Below are 23398 nucleotides of genomic sequence, written 5' to 3'. Positions count from 1 at the left end.
TCTCATGTTGTCAAGTTCTCCATTTTTAATCTGTTGACATATCTCTTTTTCAGAAAAATGGAAGGATATACTAGGTACCTATAAGACCATGCTGAAATGGACTTTATTTCAAGGAAAAACAGATTAGATGATCTCTTCAACATAAAACTAACATTTTTACATAACATGTAAGTATTGAACTAAATAATTCTTTTGTAGTCATAAGGGCAGTAAAACTCCATACACAAACAGAAAGCATAAATCAGGCTCATCAAGGTCAACTCTAATGGTTGAAATTATGCTGATGTCCTATGATTGTACATTATGGGGTTCCTCAAATTGAGATTTTTAAACATCTTTCTTTTTGCTTTGTTGATAATAATGAATTTTTTAAAGAACATACAGCATGCATCAAAAATAAAAACACAGCCATAATATCTTACATTCTCTTGATAATAGTTTCTCTTTATCACTGAGAAAATCTGCAAATTCCTCAACTTTTGTTTAAGAATTATAAATGTTTCAAGTGTTCAATTTAATTAAAAAGTGATTTTGTACCCATTCTATGAACCCTATGGCAAAAATATGAATATTGTTTGAAATATCATAAACATGATAATGTAAAATTTCAATTTGAAAAAGCATTTTAGTGAAACTGGAGCCAGGGATTGTTTTGGCTCCATGACTTAAGGTGTCTCTTCCAACCAAGAATTAGTCAGTCAGAAACTGTTCACTGTCTTATTTTGCAAGAAAGATTAACCTCATACCTGCCATATTCCAAGACAGTGTTGGGTTTGTTTTGAGACTCAGAAAGTGTGTTTGGTGGTTCCAATGGAGCTTAGTGCATGTGACCAAAATAAGCAATGTCATCCAATTGAGAATAAGCTAGCTTTTCATGCAAGCGTATAGAAAATGATTGAAAATTCAAATACGAATCAAGAAAATAGTTTGTTTTCTTCAAAGCATTTAACACACTTATCTACACAAAAGAGCTGACTTCTGTAGTACTGTCAAATATCATCAATAAACATGTACAAACACACATATAATCCACACTATAATTAAATAAAGACTTACATTTAGTTTCTGTCTTTAAAATCCACTGAACAGCAAAATATATGCGCAATTTGATGCAGGCTTTGCTGCTTTCATTAGTTCATTAGGTGGTTTGAAGGTAATGCAATTGTCATTAGTGTTCATCTTTGCATGGAACTGTTGTTCAAACTTCATTGCTGGGTTCTCTGAGCGAATCCTGGTCAGAAATGAACTGTTCCTGAACTGTTCTTGACAACCACAATGTTAGCATTTAATTATTAGCATCGTCAGAACTGTCTCTGAAGCAGTCTGACTACAAGATCTGCTTGTCTCTATAGGACAATTTATATACATCACCTTTAGGATTGACCATTTCATTGGGGACACAATATTTTAAGGTTGAATGGGCAGTTTACAGGTAATACAGCAGTAATAAATAACTCTGTCCAGTACAGGTGTGAACACTTTATTAACACAAATCAATTGTGCAAACATGAACGTATGCTTCTTATTGTCCTTCAGTCAATCTATTTCATGCCTAAAATCGTCCAGAAAAGCAATGGTCAATTAACAGTTAGTACTGCAAGATTAAGATAAAGAATAATAATAAAGGGAAACATTTCCAATATACTTCATACAAGCAATGCTGCTATTTTTATGACTTTGTCCACTCAAAAATGATTTATGTCAATATGTTGTTTGTAGTATGTGCAAGGCCTTAAATGCTCCACCTTGCTGATGTGCTTCAAAACGTAAAACTGTCAACCAGGAGTTCTGAAATGTCTTTTTGCTTGCTTTACTGATTAGCTTACTGCTTCCAGAAACACCTTCAAAAGAATGAATCGCACCTGAACACTATTACAGTAAAACCTGTTATGAGAGACCGCCCCTTCTGCCAACCAAAAGCGGTCTCTCAAGACAGGTGGTCTCTCATAAGAGGTGTGTGAAAATGGACTGGTTTTCAGGGTCAATAGTTAGCATTGTTGAAAAATAAATAATACCCATACTCACTGTACATGTATCATATCCTTTATTCATGAATCTTGTTAAATAATGCATGCATTCCTCTCAAAATATCTTTATATAATAAAGATATACATCTATCAAACGAGAATAAAATTTATGTTTCAACATCACATTAATATATACAAAAAATTAACAGATATGATGTATATATCTTATTTTATACACTTATTCACTTGTTTTTTTTTTTTAAAGAAATCCATTATACTTCTTTGTTGACATGTTTTACTCAGCTATTTGGTCTGAACATGTATCTCAGTTATTGCCCTTTCATGAATCAACTTCCCACTTACTGGTATGTTTTTACTCCTTGCGACACAAAACCACTCCCATACTCGCTCGTTCAGATCTCCGTAAACTGTCTGTCGTGCCGTGGCATATTTCCTCTTTGCTTGTGCACCTTTCTGCCATTCGTTTCTAATGGACTTCTTGTCTTTGATTACATTTTGAACTTGCGTTTTACCGACGCTTAAGCTGACTGCTATTTTGCGAGTGGTCTCGTCTTTTTCATTTCTTTCAATGACATTAATCCTTTCTTCCAGTGTTAAAATTTTTCTTTTTTTCAGCGGAGATTCTGCCGTTGTTATTAGTGTTGACGTTATAAAGACTATCGGTTTTGATCAGGTTTTGGGGAATTGTGGAATAAATATATATTATGTACCAATGAATGAAACCAAAATACATAATTAACTCGTCAGGAAACAATACTGTACATTTATTCTGAGACGAAGTTTAAATCAACAGAGTTATAGCTCGATAAACAAATGTTCCGACCATCTGCACCCACGTAAACAGATTGTGGTTTGGTGAAACACTAACAAAAGAAATAAAAAATAATTTTAAAAAAATCCGGAAATGATTCTCACTTACTAGTATTAAAGACAATGAGCTCATTCACCGTCCAGGCATTATGGATTAACTGGAAAGCAAACGACGTACTCAAACCAACACTGAAGCCCTTTCAAACGATTTCTCACTTGGACATAAGGACTACCGGCGTTTTGTGAGTTTTCATACAGATAAAGAAAAAATACAAACCTCTAAATTGACTGCGTATATCCATCATTACTCCCTTTGATGTTACTCTTACTGGCTATTCACATGACTTCGGCACTACAATGGCGGTTAGTGACATGTACTTTAGTCTGGTTTACTGCAGTTTACAAATGACACCGTACGCTGGAGTTGTAAATTTCACAAAACTGGTAAGACAAATTATTTTTAAATACTTTATTAGAGCAATCTTTGCTATTTATGCAGTCTTTGTTACTAAGGATTAAATGATGGTTAGAGGTGTTTATCCCGATATATGGTTGTTCAACTATAGTGTTATTTAATGTGCACTTTGTTTGCATACTACATTTATCCCGAGCTCTAGTGTTTACAAAGGATTAAGTTAAGGTCAGTGGTGTCAATCTGTTTTGATTTTTTGGTGATGCGGTCGTTCATAGCAGTGTCAAAATGCATATTTTGCCAAGAAATCGCGGTCGCTGGTCGCGTTGAGCAGGTGGTCGTTCATAACAGAGCGTTTATATAGTAAAATCGATCCGTGCATTACGATTGTGGTCGGAAATGACAGGTGGTCGCTCATAGCAGAGGTCGCTCATGACAGGTTTTACTGTATGACAACCCAAAAAAATAATTTTTTGTCTTTTATATATGGAGTAAGATCAGACTTCAATGAAAGATTGTTGCTGTTCCCAAACTTGCCAACAATCTTTAATACAGATGGCTTCAAGACAATGTGTAATAACTTTTTTCATTAACATGTAGCTAGTATCTCTTTACCTACAACTAAAAACGAACTGGGCTGTTCCACTTTGTGAACTTTACTTATGCAAATTAGCAGAATGGGCTCCTGTACAATGGTCTTCAAAGGACTTAACCCAATACCCTAGCTATTGTAAGCCAATTAAGTAATATGTGAAATGGTGACTCCTTATACCTGACCTCTTTGACTTTTAATTGTCTTTATGACAATCTGCTGCATAAACTGCCCTAAAAGTAGTTTTACAAGAGCTCTATGTAAACATGTTCTAGAAGATTACTGAAAATCATGTGTTTTGGAAAAACGATGGTTTCATGGGGTTTGGTAGTGAAAAATAGTGGGGGTTTCATGGGGTTTGGTAGTGAAAAATAGTGGGGGTTTCATGGGGTTTGGTAGTGAAAAATAGTGGGGGTTTCATGGGATTTGGTAGTGAAAAATAGTGGGGGTTTCATGTGACAAATCATTGTATGGCAGATACATAACCTCCTACCCATCGTCTCTGCTTCAGTTTCTATCATAAAACAATTCCTATGTCATATGAAAATCAGTATTTTTGACTCCAAAAACTTAAAATGAAATAGATAACTCATTTTTTTTAATGTTCATATCAGAATTTTCAGTCATTTTCTAAAGGCTTATAAAACTTATTCTCACTTGTATTTTGGTTCTTCTAACCACCCCACCACCCTCTGAATCTCAAAACAAACTGAGTCTCAAAAACAAAAACCAGTGCTATCTGGGGTGTTGGCAGGTGTGTTAATTACTTAAGGACAAACTGCAGGGCTAGATACATTATTATAAAAGTCAGCTTGCCCTGGGCCTTACAGAAAAACTGTACTTGACCTCTGGAGGTCTAAGCTAGCTCAAAGATATCACAACATAATATCACAAGGAAAGTAACAAAATAAGATAAACTAAAACATGGAATGCATATTATATTTTTTTAAAATCTTTTGTTTTTGCTAATTAAAACAATTATTAAAGTTATCAAATATGATATATCCAAAAGTACATGAAGAAAAGAAAAGAGGAAGCACTTGAATTGTTAGCTGGAGAACATTATGCATATATACTTATAAGAGCAAATACAGAAAGACCGACATGCTTACAAAGGAGGGATGCCATACTTGCTGGCCATCAAGGAAAATAAAACTGTTCATTTCTTTGTATAAATTACCTTTATTTTCAGGATACCCAATCTCTGAAAGATCGCTAACAACATTACTCCTGGCAGTTTCAACAACCATTACATGCAAAGAAAACATTGTGCTTTAGGTCTCTGCTTTTTTTGTTGTTATTCTTAATTCGCAGCAAAATAAGATTCCTTTCTCAAAACCATGGACATTTATTTTGTGAAACAACCATCAATGCGGATCTTTTAAAAATTGTTCTATTAGTCAAATACTGATGCCGTGATTTCACTGCAACAGCCAAAATGATTTTCATTTTTCATGAGTTTTCCAGAAGATTTTAAGGCGAAAATGACAAATTGCAGGAGTCATTATTAAAATCTGATACTCTGATTAACAACATAATATTGCAGATAAAAATCCTACCTACCATAATGACAGGACGTTCCCTTAATAGTAGTTGGAGCCAACCTTTTCTCCTTGAACAGGCAAAGAAAAAATCAGCTACTTTTGGGGACAGAGGCACTCAAAGAGACGATGTTTTGATTTTGCACCAGTCCCAGAAAATGCACCACTTCTCTTCAAAAGACATTAAATTGAAGGGCCTTTTTGCTCTTGCAATTCATTCCAAGATTGAATTGTTTTTGCTTCAAGGCTCCCTCGACAAGAGCTAAGCATGAAGGAGATGGGCTGGATTTGGATTGAACACATTTGAGGATTTTTGAGAAGATTTAGCCCAGCCAGGATAGATCTATCACAGTGACTATAATCAACACATCGGTGATCCAGAATTTGTCCCATCAGAGAAGGCCAATCAGAATCATTTTGCACTTCTGGCCCCTCAATTTCAGTAGAATCTTAGGAACTGAGATCACTGGTTGGGGGAAGGGAAGGGATTAGCAAAGAGCTGCAACCCTTCTAACTGAGAAAAAAATCATCAACAGACCAAACCTCATGATCCAACACTGGGGAAACGAAAGTGGACAGTTTGTGACTCCACCTGATTGTAAAAAGATCACTCATCTTATGCCCCCATAACTAGCAAATCTGATGAAAGAGCAATGGATTGAGGGACCATTCTGTATGAAGAATTTGTTCCCTCCATGACAGAGAATCAGCCAAGACCAAGTCTGCCAGGAATAAGTCTGATCTAGATGTCAATGATGCTTTCTGTGCACCAATGACAGCATGCCCAGACCAGAATGTAGAGCTGGGGTGACTTGCTACCATCCTGTCTGAGGAGGTATGACATCATCCCTGAGCTGTCTAACATGATGAGCTCTATGTGGTACTTAAGATGGTGGCTCTAAAATGAAAGGCTTTCATGATAGCTCTCATCTCCAAGAGGTTGATGTGGAGACCTGTGTCCTCTGGACACTACTGGTCACTGACAATGCTGAAGTCTGGTAACAGATGGGTTGCTCAAGCACAGGTGCTTTAATTTCTACACAAGGTCCCATCTGGTTGCCGTTGATCAAGAGGTATTCCTGGTGCGAACCAACCTTGGATGAATCAATGGTCCAGGAATGATACTACCTCACTCATTACACTGATCCTGTAATCATGTGGCGTGCAAAAGGGATGCCCTCGAGATAGCAAAGTCATCTCCAGAATGTAAATTTTGAGGCAACCCTGCTGGATATTCTGTGAGGACAACAATTTGGACCACCAGAGGGTGGGGAAGTTATACTAAGTTGAGAAGAGTGAGAAAATCAATACCCTGATAAATGAACTTATGGGATAAACTGACATGGGATTTCACAACTGTTCAGAAAACCTTGATAATATAAAAGGGAAATGAGATCATTCTTTCATTTTACTAGAATGGAACTGATCATATGCTTGTGAAGGATGTCTTTCAAATAGATAGTCATACAAAACTGGGAATACAATACAATGGTATAGTTTTATGAAGGCATAAGGACATATGTTCAAATAGGAAGAGGGCACATAAATAATAACAATTTCCTCAGTATGTAAACTGCAAGAATATTCATAAGGAGTCAGATGGCAAATTCATTTAGACAGATGGAGAGGTATACTCATCTTGCTGTCTCGATCTTTGCCATCCTAACAAGAAAAGGTTATGATGAGTGTCCAGATATCTTGCTATAAAAGAGGTGTCCCTTACCAACTCCGATAGTATTTCCATCAGAAATGGAGAGAACAAAAGAGGAGGCTGGCAAATGAGAATCAAATTCCCTCTGAAAAATATCTGGATTGCATACTCTCTTGGTGGAAAGAGACCAATTCAATGCAAACAAAAGTTAGGCACCTACAGGATAGTTGTCTGTGGGCAGTGGGAAAACAAGTCAAAGGCAAGAGAGCAGAGGCATGGGGGTAAAGAAACTTTGTTTCCTATTACCTCGACATGACTCTCCAAACCTGATTAGCAGATTGTCTACATGCATAGAATTGGGATCGCAGCTGGCTTTTGGGTTGAGCAGCGAATGATCCTGTATCTCTGTCTGTGGTCTAAAGCGCTCACTGTTACGGATCACTGCCATCTCACCTGTCTGCGTGAGTTTGAGTCTCAGGCTTGTCTAACATGGGTACATGAGAAACCCAGTAGCTTCTGGATGGTCGGTGGTTCTTCCCGGGGTTTTCCAGGGTTCTTCCTCCACCAATTATACTGGCCGCCATGTATAGCCTAACTTGAGCTGAAAAATGGCATTAAACCCTACAACAACAACAACAGCAGCAACTGATCAGCAAAAGCAATCCAAAGGGAGGTTACAGAGGGTTAGAGCAGGATGTACATTCGACCTTGACTGCAAGTTGGAAAAAACATCATAATGGAGTTTTTATAATGTCAAAAAAGAAGACACAAAAGATTCCATCAAGGCATTCTGGACTCAAAATACCTGATGAGATCCTAAAGTTGAGGGTACAACCCAATTAAGGAACCCCTAAAGAACTGGAATGTGCTAGAAAAAGCTGCTCTTTAGCCCTTAATAGTGGACACAGAGCATTCTCTTTCCTCCAATAGGAAGAAAAGAAAGTCTGCAAATATATTTAAAGTGGGGCAACTAGGATCAACATGTTTCCTACTGCATTGATAATGGAAGATTCTCCACTTTGCATTGTAAACCCTGGAAGCAGATTGCCTCCTAGGCCAGGATGATGCAAGGTGGTAATCTTGCTCAAAAACTTGTCCTGGCTAATCATCTGAGCTGAGCAAAGCATGAAGTTGGATAATCTGCACTCCGTTGTGAAAGAAAGACCCATCATTGTATGACAGCAGGTCAAGACTTCCAGGGCTTGTCTAGTAGGAAACTGAACCATGACCACTGGGGCCACAGGGGGGATGACAGGATAACAGGATGAGCTCAGAAGTGAAGATACTGAATGGTGGGACACCTGTGGAATTGTTTTGAAAGGTGGAAAGTTGTATGGGTACATGCTGAAGTGAAGATACTGACTTGGTGGGACACCTGTGGAATCATTTTGAAAGGCGGAAAGTTGTAGAGGTACATGCAATCCCACTTTCTGATAGGGTACTGGAAAGACATAAATAGGGAACCTGTTGTTCAGTCTCATACTGATCAAGTCAACTATGGGTCCCACAGTTGGAAAAGTGACTGCTACCAACTGTTGGAGAGACCATACTATGAGGACCGTATGACCTCATCTTGATAAACTCTTGTTCAGGATATTCCTTTTGCCCAAAATATATGAGACTTTGGGAATTATATACTTCAAGCTGCCCAGTGAATGAGGTTCAGACTTCCACTCAAAGGGAAGGAGCATGTGTATCTCTTTGACCAGGAAGGTGTGCTAGTACTGACATGTTGTCACTATGACTTCTACAGTGTGGTAGTTTATAGTGATGTCTAGCAATGGGACAACATGCTGCAGACATGTAGCAACATGTCCCACCCAGTCACATTATCCTGACATCAGGCTGACCAGTCCTAACACTAACCTCTTAATGCTCAGTGCCAATTGTGGCAGCTGCTAGTGCCATTTTTATAAGTCTTTGGTATAGCTTAGCCTGGATTCAACCTCCCACACATCTGACGCTCTAACCATTTAGTTCACCAGAGCAGTATATGATGGGAATAAAATTTACTGATGCAACATCTGCTAAGCAAAGTGCACAATACCTTCAAACTTAACATAATGAAATAAAAAAGCACTCAGATCAAGTACTGAGGAAATAAACACTCAATTGACACAATAACACTGGCTTTTAAAAAAAACACTGAATGACAAAAATGAAAGTTCATTTTGATGATAAATGTATATTATCCACATAGTATAAAGAAAATAGAGGAAGATATTCCATATGTTGGATATGACTAAGTCATCAGACTGGGATCAAGCAAAGAGGAAGATATTCCATATGTTGGATATGACTAAGAAGTCAGACTGGGATCAAGTAAAGAGAAAGATATTCCATATGTTGGATATGACTAAGAAGTCAGACTGGGATCAAGTAAAGAGGAAGATATTCCATATGTTGGATATGACTAAGAAGTCAGACTGGGATCAAGTAAAGAGAAAGATATTCCATATGTTGGATATGACTAAGAAGTCAGACTGGGATCAAGCAAAGAGGAAGATATTCCATATGTTGGATATGACTAAGAAGTCAGACTGGGATCAAGTAAAGAGAAAGATATTCCATATGTTGGATATGACTAAGAAGTCAGACTGGGATCAAGTAAAGAGGAAGATATTCCATATGTTGGATATGACTAAGAAGTCAGACTGGGATCAAGTAAAGAGAAAGATATTCCATATGTTGGATATGACTAAGAAGTCAGACTGGGATCAAGCAAAGAGGAAGATATTCCATATGTTGGATATGACTAAGAAGTCAGACTGGGATCAAGTAAAGAGAAAGATATTCCATATGTTGGATATGACTAAGAAGTCAGACTGGGATCAAGCTCTTTGCAGAAGGGATTGTGTTACAAACCAGGTTCTAGTGTTACAAACCAGGTTCTACTGTATTTTAACAGGTCTTTAAATTTCTTGTCTTGACATATCAAGATAACTCACAAATATGAATAACCCACAAATGAATGAGAATTCATACTATCTGGTATCTACAGACCTGATACCACTCTGGGTAGGAATGGAAGACATGTGGTCCCTGGAGACAGCTCTGTCTGGCTAACAACAACCCCATGATAGTCTTCTCTATGTCACATGCTTCCAGGCCATCTTGGAGAAGTTTCTGAATCAAATCTTTAAAAATAATAAAAAAACCCTCATCAAATGTAAAATAAATGGGTTTTTTGTAAACACACTGCTGAGATAAGTGACTGCTACCTACTTTAGAATTACTGATGGTTAAACTCAGACAAACATTGCAAAAACATTAAATGACAGAAAATTCTAATCTAAACATGCATTCTGAATCTCAGTTGAACTGGTTGTGCAGTTTATGTGTTAACTGTACTATCATGACAGTTTTATGAAAAATTTAAGTTGAAAAGTAAGATATTACTTTTAAAAATCCAAAATGATTCAAACTATGTCAAAGGTACTGATGTTCTACTAACTAAACAAAATTTCTAAAACTACACATTAAGTCTGTTTCTTGTTTTTTGTTATTTTTAAGTGCTTAACAACATAATTTTAATTTGCAACATTCCAAATTTAGTTAAAAAACATTTCTTATATTTATGATTTAACATGTTCACAAAGTACCTGTAAGTTCAATATTAATTTCTTTGTCATAGCCTTTAACCCTGAACCTAATTTCATGAATAAATCAATGAACTTTTCTTAATGTCAACATAAAAAAAAATTGTTTCTCCAAGAATACATCGCTAAACACATTAACATTTGGAATGTAGCTCCTTTACCTCCAAATCCAATCCTCCCTAAAAGAAAGAAGTAACTATTATAAATTACATATCACTGCCCCTGATAGATTGCCACCTGTATATCTGATTTTTACATGCATTCAAGCCAACTAAATACTCTATGTCTTGAACTGAATAATTATGTTCAAAGGTCAGAACCATCCAGATCACTCACATTTCATGAGCTGTGGCCATCATGAGACACACTTGATCCTGCAAGAGCTTGTCAATCTGATATCCCACTTCAGCCATGAGGCCAGTGCTTGTTGGGTTAGTCTTGTTTTCCTGTCCTAATCAGTAAGAACTGCTTCTGTTGGGCACCACAGACATTTTCCATGTACCTCAGATAGCATTTGTGATCTCAATCAGGGTCCTGCAGGTGAACAGCAGACCTGCCAACCCTGACGAGTCTGTCTCAGTAAGGCAGTTGATTTTTTCCCGTAAGTTTGACCAGTTTTCAGTAAGGTGTAATAAAATATCATAAACTGCTATTATAAAGCTGGAAAACGTAATTAAAAGTTTGGTATTTGGAATGTGCAGTGACGATAAACATTATGTTCAACTGAAAAGTTTGTAAAGTATGCGTAGGCTTTATTTACCACTAGTACAGTGCACAAATTTTAGTTCCAAACCCTATGCAGATCAATGGCTTGTTGCTGTCTCTCAACTTGGATGTAATTCCTGGAAATTCTTTTTCCATTTCACATGATGGTGGCAATCATATTTCCCGCCACAAGTCATACTCAAATTCGCACGTGATGTCCAATAAACCTAATTGTGTCTCTTCCAGCTTATATTCACAAGAATCTGAATATTTATTTTTATTTTTCCTGTGTTCATTATTAACACTTTTCAAGAGGCTTATTTTCCCTTTCGTCTTTAAACATGCATCGCTTGATGGACACCATTTTTGAAAAACTGATATGATCAACAGTTTGATCATGCAGATGCTTCGCATGAACAAATAGGTGCAGTTTAAGGCATCTGATGTGCTGCTATAAAGTTAGTCTGGTTCCCTGACCAATTTCACTCTTTCTAATATGAAACCCAGATCCAAATCATACACAGCCGAACCAATTTTCCGGATTTTTCGGCATTGATAATTTCCTTGTATTTTTTTGCTTTTATGCCGTAAGTCTGTATTTTAAGGGTAATTTTCTTAAGAGTTGGCAGATCTGGAACAGCTTAAGCAAGATCAAAAAGACAAGGCCTCAAACTGGAACGAATTGAGCCGAGTCAAGACCAAGGATATGCACCAATTGGGGAACAAGGTAAATGAGTGGGACCTGGCTTGGTCAAAAAGATCCTTGCTGCAATCAATATCATCTCTTCTTTGATGCCTGAATGTGCTGCAAACCATAGAACATGATAGGAGCTAACTTTTTTTTCTAAGACAGAAAATGAAAGCAAACAACTGGGGATGGAGGTTAAAAGTGGTGTGATGTTAACCTGATACCAGTCAGTTAAAATGTGCCATTTCTCCTCATATGCTTTTGTGATCCTCTACGTGACTGAAGTGCAGAACTTCTTTTACACAAGGTGTCAATGACAAGAGCCAGGAGTTCTCCAAACAAGATTGAATACTGAAAACCTGGGTACATTTGTAGTGAGACTGAGCAGACCAAGGATCCGTCCCATAACAAAGGAACAATCAGAACTATTCTGCAAGCCTTGCCCCTCATCACGTGGGTCAGTTTTGGTATAAAGACCGCTAACAGGATGACACAGGTCAACAACCCCTACCAACTGACTGACAGGACATTGACAGCCCAATCCTATGGATCCAGGAAGAGTCATCAGTTTGTTCTTCAACCCTGTCACAAACATGTCTAGCATCAGACAGTCCTATAGGGTGCAAGCTCAGTGAAAAACAGATGGAGATACCACTCTGTATGAGTCTTTCCCTGCTAATGAACTGGCCAGGACAATGAATCAGCCTGGGATGTGCTGGACTTGTAAGCATATATGGTATTGACCACACCAACTATACCAAAATGCAGAGTTCTAGAGATTTTGCTTGATGAGGTACTTCAGCATGACCGTGTTATTCCACATATTCAAAACCACCTTCCCTTGTGTCTTTGCTTCCTCCAAGTACAGTAGGCATGGAGAAAGCAGAAATGTTCCAAGATTTTATCTGAACAAGGATTTCTTACTTTGTGACCAAACTCGTGGAGGTTGAGAGAAAAAAAGGGGTGGGGGTGGGGAAAAGAACTCACTATAGCTCATTACACTGGACAACAAATTTTTACAAAAGTCATGTTACTGAAATAAAATTAGTCAATTCTTATCAATTTTTATGTGCTGAACACGAATATGACAGTCAAATTGCAAAATTGGCTCTAGTTTTTTTGTAATCTGCAAGAAATTAATGTTTACATAACGAAATGCATTCCAATAGTAAAAGGTCAACTGTAATAGCCTACCTATAAAAAATCAAGTCATTGACTACATCTTAGATTTCTTCACCTGTCTCTTGTACAGCTGTTCGGGAGCATCTCTGAGGAGTGTCCAGCAGTAGTCAGCCAGCATTGTAGTGGACCATTTTCCCTGGTATCTTTGTTCCATTGTTGCGATATCTTGATGAAAACGTTCGCCGTGTTCATCACTAACAATACCACAGTTGCTAGGAAAGAAATCCAAATGGGAATGAAGGAAGTGAATCTTTAGAGACATATTGCAGCCAAGTTTCTTATACTTCATCAACATGTCTTCTACTAGTTCCTTATAGTTTTCTGCCTTAACATTTCCGAGGAAGTTTGTAGAAACTAGGCGAAAAGCATTCCATGCTTGTTTCGCGTCACCTTCCAGCAAGTTGTTGAACCGGTCATCTTTGAAAAGCTCTCGAATCTGAGGACCCACAAAAACTCCCTCTTTAATCTTTGCTTCGCTGAGTCGAGGGAATTTTTCATGCAGGTATCGGAATGCTGGCAAAGTCCGGTCAATGGCTTTCACGAAGTTCTTCATCAAACCTAGTTTGATGTGAAGGGGTGGTAGCAAGATTTTCTGAGCCTCAACCAGAGCTGGGTGTTGGATATTCTTCTCTCCAATGGCTACATTCTGCCTGTGAGTCCATTCCTTCCTCATGTAGTGCATTTCCCTTGCTCGGCTATCCCACTCGCATAAGAAACACATGTATTTTGTATATCCTTGCTGCAGTCCCATTAAAAGGGCAACTACCTTCAAATCACCACAGAGGTGCCAGCTGTACTTGTTATACTCAATGGAATTCAGTAGCTGCCTTAAGTTATCGTATGTCTCTTTCATGTGGACAGCATACGCTACTGGAATAGATGGAAGAATGTTTCCATTGTGCAAAAGCACAGCCTTGAGACTCAGTTTCGAAGAGTCCACAAATAGTCTCCATTCTTGTGGGTCATGAGTGATTTTTAAAGCATTCATGAGGCCCTCAATATCGGAACAGAATATCAGATTACTTTCCTTTCTGAAGAAAGGCTCCAATTGCTGGTGGCGCTTTCGATATGCAGTAATTGTGACATCTTCTTCTAGAAGATTCCATTGTTGGAGTCTTGATCCTAGCAATTCTGCCTTGTTCTTTGATAAGTCCAAATCACGAATCAGGTCATTTAGTTCTTCCTGTGTTATTCTGTGTGGGGTTGATGATGCACCACAGTGAAAATCTGGATCACTGCATGCTGATGGACCAGGAGAAGAACAGGTCGACTCACCTTTGTCTTCGTCAGATGAATCAAGAGAATATTCTGCTGGAGGTTCTGGAATAGGAAGTCCCTCACCATGTGGAACTGGTCTCAATGCAGACGGAATGTTTGGGTAGACTATTCTCGACTTCTTTCGCTTCGTTATTCCGCCGGAAAGAGGAGGAACCAAGCAGAAGTAACAGTCATTTAGGTGGTTGCTTGGCTCTCTCCACACCATTGGAACTGCAAACGGCATTGATGACCTTTTGCAATTCAACCACTGTGAAAGCTGTGTTGTACATGTAGCACAGCATATATGCGGAGCCCAAGGCTTGTCTTGGTCACCAACCTTGCATCCGAAGTAAAGATGATATGCCTTCTTCACTTGAGAATTGATACTTTTCTTCTGGTTGGCAAATGTCACTTCCCCACAAATATAGCAAAAATTGTCCGCGGTATTAACACACTTTCGAGGCATTACTGTTCTTTATTGTACGTAAATGGATAAAATAATAAGTTTTATGTAACAGTAGCTTGAACTGTCTCGCACAACGTCTAAAATATTTTAAATGCTGAACCTATCTGATTGGGCTTTATATAGTACACTGCTTACGTCAGCTTCAGCAGCCGCCTGGCATTAGTATAATAGGCCTACACATGTATAGTACACTGCTGACGTCAACTTACTTCAGCAGCCGCATGGCATTAGTATTGCATTGCATCAGAAAATGATGCAATCAACTGTGGATGATGTGAGCATGATGGTATTATGCAATGTTACATCATTATTCCGGATGTTGCTGCAGTCCTACTGGAGAAATTTACACAGTGAAACATAGAAAATGAGGTATATGAATATCTTCAAAACGAGAGCCAATACAAATTTTTCACGGTTATATTCGTGTTCGGCACACCAAAATACTACAGATTAGGGCCTTTTCAAGTCAGTAATGATTTCACTGTTGACCAGTGTTATTTACCCAACTCCTGAAAATCCATCTATCTTTCTTCCTGCTCCACTGTTTAGTATCTACTAAAATCAAATCCTATTAAGATTCCCCCTCTAACTCTATAAGCATTAGTCTGTTGCCTGTTTCTGAATTTTATCTGTTCCTTGTCTGTGTTCATTGCTGAGAATACCATTTCAGTCTGAAGCCTCTGAAAAGGCATGTACATTGCAAGCTTAGCTAGTTCAACAAGTTGGGAAACTTTTCTTTTTGGGGCTTTTTATATAGAATTTTCCAGTTTATAGGTATTGTCTCATGTATATCTCTGCTCCAAAATGCATGTTAACTGGTGTCCTTGGGTTTAGTGTAAAAGTTGATGTCCTAAAACTTAAATGCTTATTTCTGATGTAAAAGGGTTATTTTTCCGTCAACTTTTGCAAATATTACACAACATGATGGTGATGTATTGTAGCCTATTGTACTAAACAAGCCAAAAGTTCTGAAACTTTGCATTAAATATTTTTTGCTTCTTCTTTGGCCGTTTATCTAACCAGACATCACTTTTTTGTAGAATTATCATCCTCTGTTTGGCAAGAAACTCCCTCTTTCACTTTCGTCATTTTACCATTCACTTTGTTCATTTGCATCAGCACTAACTTGAAGTTGAAAAGAATCAGTAATTGTCCTTCCAGTCATGCCTGACTATAACCTCACCTTCCAGAAAAGGATCAAAGTTAGCTGATGTGCAAATGAGAGGAGAGGGCATCAATTACAGAGCCATTTTAGCAGGAACATTTATCTGTTATAAATATTTAGCAGGATTTACAAATATCCTTTTGTATTAACAGACATTTGCATAATTTGGAATGGATACAAGTTATTTTCAGCAAATATGTATTCTTACTTTTTAATTCTTGTAAAGATTTTTAATTATTCAGTTTATCTTATAGTTAATATAACTTTAATACTGCGCAGTTTCTTTTTAAGATTTACAACTCAACTAATTTGTAGAAGTTCTCAGGCAGAACTGCTCTAAATGCATAAATTTGTATAAGTTTTGCATGATTTGTACAATCATTAGCCCTGGCAGCATGTCTCATATTGGCCTTCATTTCCAAAAGATCAATGTAAAAAATCTTCTTTACTGTCCACTTGCCGCTTGAAGCATCTTAGCAATTGTGCTCCCAAACCTGACAAACTGGCACATGTACAGATTGCAACTTCAAGTTGGGTTGCGTCCAAAGGTAATCCTGCTGCTAGAAGTGGCAGATTTCAGTCAAATTCTTAATTAGGTGATCTAAACAACCTGAGTGAAAGCTTAAACTGATAAACATCTAGGATGTAGGTGGCCAGACAGCGGGACTAAGGGGAAGTCATCTGTAAGAGTTACTTCCCTTAATTTTCATTGGAAGGTCAGACTGTAGTGATGTTAATGTGATCAGGTAATATATTCAAAGGAGACACACCCACATGCTAAATATGATCCAATCTACAACTAACACATAACAAAAAATGACTTTACTAATGTGGAATCAATCAAGATATTCTAGAAATATATCCACAACAGGGCTTGATAAAAAAAAAAATCATTGAACCTTGTGTATGTTATGCTGACACACCACTAAAATTAAAATGTCAAATCAAGACCTTTGACCTTAAAATGCCAGAAAAAAAGACAATGAACTTGTTCACTGAAACACAACTAAATAAAAAATTCTGGTCAAAATTCATTTGCAGATGTACAAGTCACTGAGTTTATAAGCTTCATTAAGAACCCAAATGCAAGCAATGACCTTTTATTTGACCACAAGATAAAATTAGGTCTCTTTTTCAATATGACCATCAGTTCATAAGAAAAAGAGATAACAAGATTATGGTGGTCATCTTGGATATCAGTCAGAACCATTTTCAATTTTTACCATTTACTGTAAGAAGACTTACAGTGAAATTTGCCTTGTACACCTATACACTTCAATACTCTTTGGTAATGAATGTATAGAGTTTCATTAGTAATAGTGCTTCAAGCAACAGTTACAGTATTTTACAGGTTTGCTGTACTTCTGAATTAAAACTGCATCGATAAAATGAAATGTGCTTTCAGGTCTTCAAATTTTTCAACAACAGTTGTACTCAAGGATCAATCTGAATAAGTACTGAATTTAAGTTTCATAAACTAGCATTTTTTTCTTTCTTTCATTTTCAGTGTTATTTGTATTTTAATACGCTCCACTTTTTCCCATTTCTCTCTAACTTTACTTATCTCACAAATCAATTTAAGGTAACAAGTGGAAATTACAGCTACTGGTTACCTTATCATAACATGTCCATTGGAACAATATAAAATTGATAATAATTCTGTTTTCAAAGGATTAAAATGAACCAAATATGCATAAAAGCTAATATTTAATTACCAGATTATAGTACTTATGTTGACTGATAAAATATTAATAGTTTGTTTATACTTAGGAGCAAAAAACAGTTTAAAATAATAAGTATATTGTGGTGATATGAACCCTGGTAGATATCTGACATAAAATGAAGTGGCTTAAACTTCTGTCTCTATTAAATAATAAAATAGAATACTGCTTATAAAATTTTAAAAAATACATTAACAGTCCTGTGAAAGAAAATGACAAAAGTCAATGAAAAGTAAAAACCTTGGGAAAATTAGTAGTGATTTAGAACCTGCCATAAATCCACTGCACAAGCTCTCTGTTGCAGAAAAAAAGTGATGCAATCCCAATAAGGTGTATAGAAGATACATGACTTTCAAAAACTTTAACACTTAATACAAATATCGTTGATACTGTCACTGTGTCACTCAGAAAAGTAATCACCATGTCTCACCATTCACTTCAACAGTGACGATCATGCCCAAACTGGCAACAACACTGAAAATCTGATATGTCTTGTTATCTACTTAAGCTAGCAAAGCAATAATGCAGTTACCTTAACTACTGGCCATTACCTGTGAAGATCTTGGTTGACTCAGGTAAACAAACAAAAGTCACAGAGACAAGAGACAGAAACAGTTGCCAGTTTATCTCCCGATTCTCAAGCACCTGCATCAGAAGATGTGTCACTTCTGTCACCTCAAATGGCAGCAGCATCTAGGTCAGAGATAAACAAGCATGAATGAGTCACTACTGTACCAATGCCTGAAAACTGACCCAAATGCAAGACTAATCAAGACAGACAGACGGATGGGTGTAAAAACGGACAAGAGTAACATTACATGACCCATCATTTTTGTGGTGGGGCAAAGCAAAATATGGACCTAACCATGTTATAACCAACGAAATCAGTTAGCTGAAGAAAATGTACCAAACAAAATGGCTGTGGTGTGTAATACATTAAGTATTGTACTTGTATATAAAAAATCCATGAATTCAAGTCTAGATCACATTATAAAATTCATGTATTAGTCACAACCTGTTAGAAAAAAAAGAAGAAAAAAAAAAAAAAAAAAAATATATATATATATATATATATATATATATATATATATATATATATATATATATATATATATATATATGGTAGTCCTCGTTTGATCTATATCTGATTGACAGTAAACAGTTCACTCTATTTTCACCAGTAGCATAAGACTATAGTTGTTACATGTAACTGTAGTTAAACTGATCTAGATCTTCATCAGTGGAGGCCAGCTATCATCTTACCAAGGTTACCCAGGGTATCAGCTTACTGAGGCTACCCAGGGGATGAGACTATTCATAGGGAAATGAAAACATGAACAAATTAAAACTTTTAGCAATCATCTTTGCTAGATACCCTATCTTCAATTAACTTGCTGGCCAGATATATATGGTTTCAAAAGAAATGTGCATTTATGCCACCACTGGCAGCGATCATAAGCATAAACCTTTTTCCTGCAAATTTTTTTTAATGTTCCAGTCAATTTGGAAAATGCAACAATCTATCAGATTCCATTGCTTTTACATAAGTTTGGTGATAACTTCTTTGTGTTTTTTGAGGATTGTAGTTTGGTTTCTTTGATAAAGGGTGCATGTGTTACTGAAGTTACTCTAAAGGAGAGCTATGGAGGGCCAAATAAATGCCCATATCTTAATGTGGTAGCAACATCAAATAACTATAGAGCATTGACTGAGTTTGATTTTTTTTTCATTTGCTTAGTATTTATACAAAACAATCCGTGCTTCAAAGTAATCAGTTTTCTATGAAGGTTCAGCAAAACTATATTTTTCTGTGTATATTAAAAACAAAAGGAATTAGCCATCATTTGGTTGATACTGTTCCTGCCTTCAACGGTTGGTCAATTGTAACTAGTCCTGGTTGCATGACAATTTGAGTGTATCACAGAAGACAGTACTTAGGCCAGATGTCAGCCTAAGTGGATTATGATACAACAATGCATTTTTAAGATGGTTTGTCAATATGAACATAGAATTTGACTGTGTAACAACAGACAGGTTCCAGTTTATTTTATGTCAAGTTTGCAGCTTCCTTTCACTGTGCCTCTGAATTTCTCCACTCCAAACCCAGGATACAAGTTTAAACAGCCACCAATGCCACCCAAAAAAAATCACTAGATGATATAAATTGTCACGAAAAAGGAATTTTTTAAATTAATTTTTGACATTGGCAAAGCCCAACGTGATCCCTGAATAATCATTTTCCATGTTATTTTTCATACTTTTAAGAAAAAACAAATATTTTTTTTCATGTAAGAGAAAATACATTTATATGAAATTTCAGGAGCCATGCCACAATCATCTTGTATTAGATTTCAAATGCGATCTCTTCAACAAGATGATTAATTTTTTACGTTATTTTTTGCACTTTTACGAAAGAAAACTTTTTCCGTGTACAATAAAAATACATGTCAAATTTTAGGAACCACACCATGATCGTGTTATATCCAAATTTGTGTTATAACAGACCTGGTTATAATGGGGTCACACTGTGTGTGTGTATATAACTTGATCTAAGCCAGAAACATGTGAAATATAGGTGATAGTGATATTCTATTAAAGTAATGGTTTGATACTAATAGAGATGTACACAATGTATACAATCATATAGTTTGATTTTCTAGCATTAATATAGCTTGAGAAGTAAACCTCAAACACAAAATTTAACCACAAAATATAAATCATGAAATCTAAATTTAACCAAAGTCCATGAACTGTGAAATAGAGGTCACTACAACCTCCTTTGTGACAAGGGTGAAGCACCAATTGTCATGATTCCAGGCATAGCAGTATTTATAGCGTACACAAAAACCGAGCTAAATGCAAGAATGTATGTGCATGTACAAAATCAACACACTCGACCTCCTCATCTGTGAGTAGATGCTGTGAAAACCTTTCAAAAATCTTGAAAGAATAACACCTAATAAATATCCAACCTTTGGCATTAGGACATTAAAACAAAAAGGTAAATGATTTTTAGCTATTTTTGTACAGATGTCAATCTTAAGGTATTACTCAGCACACATCATTGCACAAAAGCTTAAACTGGTAGAGTAGTTCTGGTCCCCAGTAGACTGGTTCTGACTGGTTTCTGTAATGTGTCAATGGAATGCATACATATTCCGGTTAGTTTTTTAAAGTTAAAAAAAAACTTTTTGTGTTAATGGCCATCAAAAATGTATTTTATCCTACCAAAAGTAAAATCTTTTTGGTAATGAGCTACATGCAAAAGGTCAACCAAAGCCAGTAAAAGATGAAACTCGACAAAATGAGCTTCTACTGCTGTTAAGGAACAGGTACTAATAAAAAATTAGCTCCCCTCCCCATTCCAAGCTGCTAACTAGGATCAAGAAAGAAAGAATCGTTGAGATGCAATGAGATACGTACTATTATATCTGGATGTCTATACCAGTAATAAAACAGCTCTTCTCTAATTTAGGGAGGTGAGCATAAAAGAAAGGATTACATATGAGGTGACAAATAAATACCAATATAAAAAATGACTTGCTAATAGAGTTATGTATACCATCTTGTTACAACAAACAGCATGAAAACTTAAACAATGACTATGTATATATTTACCTGTTTGAACAACTCAATCATACTGATTGGAATTTTCCCATAGGTCCATTCAGTCTGTTGTTGGATGGCTTGAGAAACTGAAAAAATTGAGTCTCTATTATTATGTCTTTTACCATGGGAAATATTTTGTCAAAAACTTTCAAGCTCAATAAACTTTAGATTTTAATTTCATTTATGTTGTTTTTATAATGAAAAGATTGAAAATTAAAAGAATCAATGATAATATCTGCAGTGGAAATGGATAGGGAAATCCCACCCATGTCATCCGATTCTCTCGACAGATAACATTTTGGAAAAATGTCCATCCGCAAGCTCTTACCCCAACCCTATTCCATACCCTTCCATTTGGTAAGCTATTTCTTTGTATTGGTCTAGGTGAATAGGCAGTCCTACCATGTAAGACAACTTTGATGCGTATGACATCTAACTACCATAACAATCTGTTGTGGTTCTGTTCTGACTGCATCAATAACTGGAGGCCAAATCTTCAAGAATATCTCATGTGGATGGCAACTCATATTAATATTGCCTTTATCAAAGGAAATCCAGGCATCATCAAACTAATTTGTCTGCCTATTCAGTTGGTTGAACTATGATGGCAACCAAAGAATGCTAAAGTCAGTGAAAGTAGGGGTACATTTTCTTAACAAAACAAATATGTTTAATCAGATTCAGAATTGTGCGTGTGTGATTTGTATTTTTAACACAGCTTTAACAATTTTTCAGTCATATCGCTACGATGTCTGCAGTGTGACAGTTTATAGTTATGTCTAGCACCAGGGCAACATGCCGCAGACATGTAGCCTGATGTCCCACCCAGTCACATTATTCTGACACCAGGCAGGCCGACCAGTCCTAACACGAACCTTTTAATGCAGAGCACCAAGCAAGGTAGCTGTTAGTACCATTTTTTGTAAGTCTTTGGTATGACTCGGCCAGGGATCGAACCCACAACCTCCCGCATCTGAGGCGGACGCTCTAACCACAAGGCCACCAGAGCAGTCCAGATTCAGAATTAGACATTCATTTTGTGAATGAAACTCACCTGTTAGTTCTTCCAATTTCAGTACTCCTTGGGTACCATTACAATTTAACCAAATGGTCAACAGTATGAAAAAAGCAACCACTTAACACTGCCTGGATTTACTTCCATAAGGAAAAAGGCACAAAGTACAGTACAAATAAAGCAATTAGACTATAACCTGTGACAATCCTTCTGTGTCCTGAATCAGGGAATATATATGACAGTAAAGAAAGTTTTTAAAGATTCTTCTTTTCTCTAAAAATGTACATAAATTATATTCCTACAAAATTACCACTATCCCCCAACATTTGCACATAATGGCCATTAACAGTTCAAGCCTGATGAAACGTAGCACCTGAGGAGAAAAGACCCAATCATCCGAAAATAAAAATTAAATTATACTGAATATAACAACAGGTTTTCTGTATTGTTGTGTAAAAAAGTTAATAAAAGAGCTATTGACCAAATGCTGTCTGTCATTTAAAAATAACAGATGCTTATGTTCCTTTAATAAATAGCAGTATTCCAGAATCAAAACAACTGAACATAGACATTTCTTACCCTTCATCTCTGGCCTGTGGCTCACTAACATGGATAATAGATGAACACAACCTCTTTTCATTGTTTCCAGAGTTATCTCCATGAAAGAATGGGCTCTGCTTAACCAGGTCCCTGTCTCATCATTGGGATGCTCCACAACACCTTGCAAGAATGAGATCAAAGGACATTCATATAACTTGTATCAAGGGTATCACCTGCTTCTATCATGTGACTGAACTCAGTGTTAGAATTCTTTTCTAAACTCTAGAATCTCATCTTGAAATGTGTTCTTAAAACATGGATACCACACCACACCAAACATAACCAAGGTGTGACAGATGAATGGAGAGATGTTGGGTTCAATCGGCTATCTGTTCACCATTGTTTAATTTCTGCAGTATAACTAAAAAGTTGTTTAAGGAATTGACAATATCATTTA

The 23398-nt window shown here is 36.6% G+C and overlaps 1 protein-coding gene across 1 annotated transcript in view; it reads right to left on the bottom strand.

Annotated features, from left to right (window-relative positions):
• The window catches only part of LOC149782811 (Fanconi anemia group A protein-like), a 293000-nt gene that overhangs the window by 225568 nt on the left and 44034 nt on the right, over positions 1 to 23398 (bottom strand). Inside the window, exons 9-12 of the mRNA XM_089934328.1 lie at positions 22981 to 23121; positions 21396 to 21472; positions 18329 to 18470; positions 9998 to 10131 (exon numbers count right to left, since the gene is read on the bottom strand). Coding sequence (XP_089790454.1) covers positions 9998 to 10131; positions 18329 to 18470; positions 21396 to 21472; positions 22981 to 23121 — 494 coding nt within the window. The remainder of the gene's footprint in view (positions 1 to 9997; positions 10132 to 18328; positions 18471 to 21395; positions 21473 to 22980; positions 23122 to 23398) is intronic.

The sequence above is a fragment of the Sinohyriopsis cumingii genome, chromosome 15 (assembly GCF_028554795.1).
Source record: "Sinohyriopsis cumingii isolate HCF-2022 chromosome 15, ASM2855479v2, whole genome shotgun sequence".
Taxonomy (NCBI): Eukaryota; Metazoa; Mollusca; class Bivalvia; order Unionida; family Unionidae; genus Sinohyriopsis; species Sinohyriopsis cumingii.
The sequence above is the reverse complement of the archived record's forward strand: the minus strand, read 5'-3'. Positions and strand labels throughout refer to the sequence as shown.